Below are 9419 nucleotides of genomic sequence, written 5' to 3' on the forward strand. Positions count from 1 at the left end.
AGTTAAATCATGCTCATTTATTTATTTATTTTCCTGTGTTTTGGAAATAGATTTTTTGTGTTGTAGAAAACTCTTTAGAAAATATAAAGAGGTATTGAAATAAAAAAAAAACATTCTTTATCTGTCTCCCCTCCCTCCCTCCCTCCCTCTCGCTCTCTCTCTCCCTCCCTCCCTCCCTCCCTCTCGCTCTCTCTCCCCCTCCCTCCCTCCCTCCCTCTCGCTCTCTCTCCCTCCCTCCCTCCCTCCCTCTCTCTTCCTCCCTCCCTCCCTCCCTCCCTCTCGCTCTCTCTCTCCCTCCCTCCCTCCCTCTCGCTCTCTCTCCCTCCCTCCCTCCCTCCCTCCCTCTCTCTTCCTCCCTCCCTCCCTCTCTCTCTCTTTCCCCCTCCCTCCCTCCCTCCCTCTCTCTCTCTTTCTCTCTCTCTCTCTCTCTCTCTCTCTCTCTCTCTCTCTCTCTCTCTCTCCCTCTCTCTCTCTCTCCCTCCCCCTCTCTCTCCCTCCCTCCCTCTCTCTCCCTCTCCCTCCCTCCCTCTCTCTCCCTCTCCCTCTCCCTCCCTTCCTTTCTCTCTCTCCCTCCCTTCCTTTCTCTCTCTCCCTCCCCCTCCCTCCCTCTTTCTCTCTCTCCCTCCCCCCTCCCCCCCCTATCGCTCTCTCCCTCCCTCCCTCTTTCTCTCTCCCCCCCCTCTCTCTCCCCCTCTCTCTCCCTCTCTCTCTCTCTCCCTCCCTTCCTTTCTCTCTCTCTCCCTCCCCCTCCCTCCCTTCCTTTCTCTCTCTCTCCCTCCCTCCCTCTTTCTCTCTCTCCCTCCCTCTCCCCCCCCCCCTCGCTCTCGCTCTCTCTCTCTCTCTCTCTCTCTCTCTCTCAGAACTGCAGCTCTCACGTCCGGCGCGCTGTCGTCACCTGCTTCTCGGCAGGTTGCTGCGGTCGCCATGGCAACCGGCCGGTGCGCTACTGCAAGCGTTGCCATGTGAACCACCACAGCAGTGAGGTGGGGGCGTCGGCGGAGACTCACCTGTACCAGACGTCACCTCCGCCCATCAACACGCGCGAGTGCGGCGCGGAGGAGCTGGTGTGCACCGTGGAGGCCGTCATCAGGTCATCACACGCTCCTGTCACTGAGAGCACTTTCACTCAGGCCTTTCTTTATACATACAGCCGTACAGCTACAGAGCTGTGAGGAAACTAAGTATCGCCAGGTCTAAAGCTGCAGTAATAATACTCTTGATTAATATATTTCAGTTTGCTTGATTGTGAATAAAACACATTATTTTAAGACACATTTCCACTGCATGTCTGAAATACTTTTTGATATAAAACAAGCATAAATGAGAGTGATCTGATGCATGTTGGCAGTCTGCTGAAAGAGGCTGAGATCCATGCGGAGCTGCGGGAGTTTGAGCTGAACCGCCGGCGTCAGATGGGTCTGTCTTCTTCCCATCATTCCCTGGACAACCTGGAGTTTGACAACAAAGAGGACGACCAGCATGACCAGAGACTGCTCAGTCAGTTTGGCATCTGGTTCCTGGTGTGTGACACGTTACATACATGTGTTTCTGCACACGTTCACTTCACAACACCCTCTCTACGCATGATTAGTACTCAAAAAACGAATAGTCTTTATACTCATTTCCAAAGTATCAGTAGAAACAAATTTGATGAAAATGTACTTTTATTTCTGCTGTTCCATAAGCGCTCTTGGATTTTCATTCAGTCTCCTGCTTTTGTTCAGAACAATTATTTTTAACATACATAATCATTTATGATTTTGAATCATCCCGTTTCTTACAAGTGTGTTAACATTAGACATTATTGTAGTTGTATTCTAATTTCAGAATTTTCTGAAATTATTTCAACTGCTGATTCCAGAAATTAAGACCTGATTTAATAGAATATAAGGATAGTTCTATTAATGACTATTATTTTGACCTCCCATCCTTCACACAAGCTGCTTCTGCACCAGCACATCTATTACACCTGCTTTTTATTGAGCGAAAACCATGAAAATGTTGAGTTGTGCATATAACTACTGTTCCCATTTAGTCGGTACAACACGTGACTATGGGAGATCGCACTCTCGCGCCATCTGCTGAAGACACCTTTATTCACACCTGAAAGGCCAATGACGCATGACAACGTGGGCGAGACCAGCCCGGTTAAACTCAAGGAACCAGCACTGCCACATACCTATCTTTCAAGGGAGCGACGGCCTCGGGTTAAAGAACCCCTGTGCTGAGCACGAACTCAGCTACCATCGCTGCATCTAGCCGGTAAACCGGCGCGCAGTGGCGCTTTCCCATGACGTTTCCATGCCCCTCGTAGAGTTGCACACACACCCTTCCAGACAGAACCAACTCCTTATCTGCTATAGAAATAGCTTTCTACAATCCAATGCAAAACACAATGCTTAGATAACGGCTTCCCACTGGCCGGGTTAGAAAACATATCAAAAAGCTGGTCAGACGAGCACATAGCCTGCATCTGTTCAATGTACCTGTGTATAACTCACACAGAGTCTCCTGTCTTCCTCTGAGTCAGAGATTTCACAGGGCAGCTCGAGAGAGAGAGAGAGAGAGAGAGAGAGAGAGAGCGCTCTCCCGACACACTCCCGACACTCTCTAGACACACTCCCGACACACTGCAGACACACTCCAGACACACCCCAACACACTCCCGACACACTCCACACACACTCTCGACACACTCCCGACACACTCCAGACACACTCCCGACACACTCCCGACACACCCCAACATACTCCCGACACACTCTAAACGCACTTCAACATACTCCCGACACACTCCAGACACACCCCAACATACTCCCGACACACTCTAAACGCACTTCAACATAATCCACACTCCAGACACACTCCAGACACACTCCCGACACACTCCAGACACACTGCAGACACACCCCAACATACTCCCGACACAGTCCTGACACACTCCACACACACTCCAGACACACTGCAGACACACCCCAACATACTCCCGACACACTCTAAACGCACTTCAACATACTCCCGACACACTCCAGACACACCCCAACATACTCCCGACACACTCTAAACACACTTCAACATAATCCCGACACACTCCAGACACACTCCAGACACACTCTAAACGCACTTCAACATAATCCCGACACACTCCAGACACACTCCCGACACACTCTAAACGCACTTCAACATAATCCCGACACACTCCAGACACACTCCAGACACACTCCCGACACACTCCAGACACACTCCAGACACACTGCAGACACACCCCAACATACTCCCGACACAGTCCTGACACACTCCACACACACTCCAGACACACTGCAGACACACCCCAACATACTCCCGACACACTCTAAACGCACTTCAACATACTCCTGACACACTCCAGACACACCCCAACATACTCCCGACACACTCTAAACGCACTTCAACATAATCCCGACACACTCCAGACACACTCCCGACACACTCCCGACACACTTCCGACACACTTCCGACACACTCCAGACACTCTAAACGCACTTCAACATAATCCCGACACACTCCAGACACACTCCCGACACACTCCCGACACACTGCAGACACACCCCAACATACTCCCGACACACTCTAAACGCACCCCGACACACTCCCGACACACTCCTGACACACTCCAGACACACTCCCGACACACTCCAGACACACTCCCGACACACTCCAGACACACCCCAACATACTCCCGACACACTCTAAACGCACTTCAACATACTCCCGACACACTCCAGACACACCCCAACATACTCCCAACACACTCTAAATGCACTTCAACATAATCCCGACACACTCCAGACACACTCCAGACACACTCTAAACGCACCCCGACACACTCCCGACACATTCCAGACACACTCCAGACACACTCCCGACACACTCCAGACACACTCCCGACACAGTCCAGACACACCCCAACATACTCCCAACACACTCTAAATGCACTTCAACATAATCCCGACACACTCCAGACACACTCCAGACACACTCCAGACACACTCCCGACACACTTCCGACACATTCCAGACACACTCCCGACACACTGCAGACACACCCCAACATACTCCCGACACAGTCCTGACACACTCCACACACACTCCAGACACACTCCAGACACACCCCAACACACTCCCGACACACTCCTGACACACTCCACACACACACTCCAGACACACCCCAACATACTCCCGACACACAAAAACGCACCCCAACACACTCCCGACACACTCCAGACACACTCCCGACACACTCCAGACACACCCCAACATACTCCAGACACACTCTAAACGCACCCCAACACACTCCAGACACACTCCAGACACACTCCAGACACACTCCAGACACACTCCAGACACACTCCCGACACACTCCTGACACACTCCTGACACACTTCCGACATATTCCAGACACACTCCCGACAAACTCTAAACACACCCCAACACACTCCCAACATACTCCCGACACACTCCAGACACACTCCCGACACCCCAACATACTCCAGACACACTCCCGACACACTCTAAACACACCCCTACACACTCCCGACACTCTCCAGACACACTCCCGACACTCTCCAAACACACTCCCGACACACTGCAGACACACCCCAACATACTCCCGACACACTCTAAACGCACCCCAACACACTCCCGACACACTCCACACACACTCCAGACACACCCCAACATACTCCCGACACACTCTAAACGCACCCCAACACACTCCCGACACACTCCTGACACACTCCACACACATTCCCGACACACTCCAGACACACTCCCGACACACTCCAGACACACCCCAACATACTCCCGACACACTCTAAACGCACCCCAACACACTCCAGACACACTCCCGACACTCTCCAGACACTCTCCAGACACACTCCCGACACACTCCAGACACACTCCAGACACACTCCCAACACACTCCAGACACACCCCAACATACTCCCGACACACTCTAAACGCACCCTGACACACTCCCGACACACTCTAAACGCACCCTGACACACTCCCGACACACTCTAAACGCACCCCGACACACTCACGACACACTCTAAACGCACCCCAACACACTCCCGACACTCTCCCGACACACTCCCGACACTCTCCCGACACACTCCCGACACTCTCCAAACACACTCCCGACACACTCTAAACGCACCCCGACACACTCACGACACACTCTAAACGCACCCCAACACACTCCAGACACACTCCCGACACACTTTAGACACACTCCCGACACACTCTAAACGCACCCCGACACACTCACGACACACTCTAAACGCACTCTAAACGCACCCCAACACACTCCCGACACACTCCCGACACACTCCCGACACACTTTAGACACACTCCCGACACACTCCCGACACACTTTAGACACACTCCCGACACACTTTAGACACACTCCCGACACACTCCAGACACACTCCAGACACTCGAAACAGGGGGCCAAAAGAAACCTCAGTGCTCTGCCAGGCTTGATAGCAGAGCATTCTCAGGCTGCGGGTACACAGTTACGTCAGAACATTCCTCACCCGCATCCAGCAACACTCAGACTTAGGGCAGCCCGAGGAACCTTGTCGTGAACACAACACTGACACTCTTTACCCTCTACATGATTCTCCCAACTCTTCATGACCTCCAAAAACAGCGATCGACGCATCTGGATTTGCACCCAAAAACAGGAGCGGACTGTTTTTGGCCACTGCCCCGCCAAGCACGTGCTACACGCTGCTCAAGTGCTAAACGATAGAGCTACCCGGATTGGAGAGATCCAGCCTAGTGCAGACAATTCCAAACACACTGGACAGTGTTGTATACTATAAACATCCACATGCCATAGGACAGGGGCGATAACTTGTACTCGGATATTTCTCATGAAAAAGATTATTAGCCATTTGTTTTCTTGTGAATGTGGCGTGATGGTGTTCTAGCAGTATGATGAGGAGCTGAAGAACAAAGGGAATAAAAATGCTGTGGGCAGGAGCCCCGCTCACATCGTCGTGTGTCATTGGCCTTCAGGCGTGAATGAAGGTTTCTTCAGCAAATATCCGACTCTATGGGAAAGTCTTTTTGAGCGATTCAGCTCGCATCATTCAAAGCTTCGGCTCATTAGAGTGGTTTGTTCATGTGTCTGTGTTCACTGCTCATGCTGAATGTTTGTTTTATTATGCTGTTCTTTGTATGTCATCACAATCTGTTCGGTCCGCAAACTCACATTCACAACTCAGATAAAGATAAAAACATAACAAATATGGTTTAACCGTGATAGTTGATAAACGTATATCTGCTGGCGCAGGTGAGTCTGTGCACGCCCAGCGAGAACACGCCCACCGAGAGCCTGGCGCGGCTGGTCAGCATGGTCTTCCAGTGGTTCCACTCCACCGCCTACATGATGGACGATGAGGTGGGGAGCCTGGTGGAGAAGCTCAAGCCTCAGTTTGTCACCAAGTGGCTGAAGACAGTGTGCGACGTGCGCTTTGACGTCATGGTCATGTGCCTTCTGCCCAAACCGGTGGAGTTTGCCAGGGTGAGTGAACTGAGTGCCTGTGTTACAAACATACTGCAACGATTGATGCGCTGTGGTTTCAGCGTGTGTGTGTGTGTGTGCAGGTGGGAGGATACTGGGATAAGTCGTGCAGCACGGTGACGCAGCTGAAGGAAGGACTGAATCGCATCCTGTGTCTGATTCCCTATAACGTGATCAGTCAGCCGCTGTGGGAGTGTTTCATGCCTGAGTGGTTGGAGGCCATTCGCACTGAAGTTCCTGACCAGCAGCTCAAAGAGTTTCGTGAGGTCCTCAGGTACAGACGCACATGTTACTGTTCCACGCAAACACACTAGTGACGCCTGTCTGTGTCTCCATAATCTCCATCTGAGTGTCGCAGGTTGGTTTGGTTTTTGGTTCATGTTTTCTGTCTTGTCATGTGATTCCCTTGCCCTCATGTGATCCTGCCATGTGCTTCCCTATTCTCTTTTCTCATGTTGTTTAGTCATTAGTCCTTGTGTGCATTTAAGCCCTCGTGTTTGCTGTGTGTCTTGGTCAAGTATTGTTATATGTAACCACTGTTGGTAAGATCATGTCTATGTTTAAGTCCATGTCTTTCAAGCCATGAAAAAGCCCAGCCAAGTCTTTGGTTTATGTTTGATCATGTTTGAGTATAATTAGACTGCACTTGGGTTCTTCACACTTGCCTCCAGTGGACGTTGATTACACCAAGCTTCATATCACTGTGTTTGATCACAATTGTTTCTGTAAATTTTATGTCCTGCTGAGTTTCTCACAAAGTCAAACCGGTTTGACTGATATTTTCTGAGAGGAGAGGCTTGTGGGTATTTGAGGAGGTACAGCTTTATCATCTGATCTTGTGGTTTTGTTTCTCTTTGCAGTAAGATGTTTGATATTGAGTTGTGTCCGCTGCCCTTTTCCATGGAGGAGATGTTTGGATTCATCAGCTGTAGATTCACTGGATATCCAGCATCAGTGCAAGAGCAAGCGCTGCTGTGGCTTCATGTGAGCACACACACACACACACACACACACACACACTCACACACACATGTCTGTGTTGGTCTGTGGAGTGTGAGCTGGTGCTGTATCCGTGTTCTGCAGGTTCTGTCAGAGCTGGATATCGTGGTTCCTCTGCAGCTTCTCATCGGCATGTTCTCTGACGGTGTGAACTCACTGAAGGAGCTGGCCAATCAGAGAAGAGCTCGTGCTGCAGACCTGTCAGGACCCCGCAGGGTGAGAGACGCCTCTCCTTAAAGGGACAGACAAACATTCAGTTCTGGCATCAGTTACACACGCTCAGGTTTGGGGGAACAGACTTTTAATGGAGGGACAGGAATCTCTCAGATTTTATAAAGAATATCTTCATTTGTGTTCTGACGTGAGCATAGGTAACTGATGACAGATTTTACATGTGAACTATATTTGGAGAAATTCATCACCAAGTAAAGACGGTTGTTACGGCAGAAAGCTGAAAGCTACATGAAGCAGTACATGTGGCCTAATGAGTAGAAAGGCAGCCGTTTTCTCAGATGTGTGTTGTATTGGTGTGTGTGATATTTTCTTTCTTCTTAAGAACATGTTCAGCTGACTGTTTCCCCGCAGGTCAGTGTGGTTTCAGACCCCGGCAGACGAGGGCAGCACAATAACCTGAGCCCGTTCCCCAGCCCGTTCCGGAGTCCGTTCCGGAGCCCTCTGCGCTGCAGCCCCTTCAGGAACCTGGGCCACGCCGCCGGGAACTGTGCCCTGGACCTGGACTGTGATGATGACGACATGAACCTGGGCTGCTTCATCCTCATGTTTGACCTGGTGCTCAAACAGGTGACGTCACTCACACATGCTCAGGCAGATCTCTGACGTGTCTGTGTGTGTGTGTGTGACACTGAGGCAGACGGAGATCTCTGACGTGTCTGTGTGTGTGTGTGTGACACTGAGGCAGACGGAGATCTCTGACGTGTCTGTGTGTGTGTGTGACACTGAGGCAGACGGAGATCTCTGACGTGTGTGTGTCAAGTCACCATCATTTATATAGTGCTTTTAACAATGTAGATTGTTTCAAAGCAGCTTTACAGTGATAATAGGAGATTACAGTAACAGATTGTTTTGGCTTTACAGCAGATCTAGAACTCGAGCTGCTGCGGTTTGGACCAGCTGTAGTTTGTTTATTAAGCGTGCAGGGCAACCACCCAGTAGAGCATTACAATAATCTAGCCTTGAGCTCATGAACGCATGAACTAATTGTTCCGCATTTGTCAATGAGAGCATATGGCGTAATTTAGATATATTTTTAAGATGGAAAAATGTGGTTTTACAGATACTAGACACGTGACTTTCAAATGAAAGATTGGTATCAAAGAGCACACCCAGGTTCCTAACCGACGACGAAGACTTAACAGAGCAGCCATCAAGTGTTAGACAGTATTCTAGGTTATTACGTGAGGACGTTTTTTGTCCAATAATTAGAATCTCTGTTTTTTCGGAAATAAGTAGTAGGAAATTACTAGTCATCCAATTTTTTATATCAGCTATGCATTCCGTTAATTTAGTGAATTTGTAAGTTTCGTCGGGGCGTGTAGAAATATAGAGCTGAGTATCGTCAGCATAACAGTGAAAGCTAATTCCATGTTTCCTAATGATATCTCCTAATGGCAGCATGTACAGAGTGAACAGCAGCGGTCCTAGTACTGAGCCTTGTGGTACGCCATACTGAACTTGTGATCGATAAGACATCTCTTCATTTACTGCTACAAACTGATAACGGTCAGATAAGTATGATTTAAACCATGCTAATGCAATTCCACTGATGCCAACATAATGTTCGAGTCTATTTAAAAGAATGTTGTGGTCAATGGTGTCAAATGCAGCACTAAG

The 9419-nt window shown here is 49.8% G+C and overlaps 1 protein-coding gene across 4 annotated transcripts in view; it reads left to right on the forward strand.

Annotated features, from left to right (window-relative positions):
• The window catches only part of unc79 (unc-79 homolog, NALCN channel complex subunit), a 77588-nt gene that overhangs the window by 29683 nt on the left and 38486 nt on the right, over positions 1–9419 (forward strand). For all 4 annotated transcript variants that reach the window (XM_084393437.1, XM_084393438.1, XM_084393439.1 and 1 more), the window contains 7 exons: positions 861–1090; positions 1349–1520; positions 6339–6569; positions 6653–6843; positions 7430–7553; positions 7653–7784; positions 8154–8369. In XM_084393437.1, coding sequence (XP_084249563.1) covers positions 861–1090; positions 1349–1520; positions 6339–6569; positions 6653–6843; positions 7430–7553; positions 7653–7784; positions 8154–8369 — 1296 coding nt within the window. The remainder of the gene's footprint in view (positions 1–860; positions 1091–1348; positions 1521–6338; positions 6570–6652; positions 6844–7429; positions 7554–7652; positions 7785–8153; positions 8370–9419) is intronic.

The sequence above is a fragment of the Rutilus rutilus genome (genome assembly GCF_951802725.1).
Source record: "Rutilus rutilus genome assembly, chromosome: 21".
Classification (NCBI taxonomy): Eukaryota; Metazoa; Chordata; class Actinopteri; order Cypriniformes; family Leuciscidae; genus Rutilus; species Rutilus rutilus.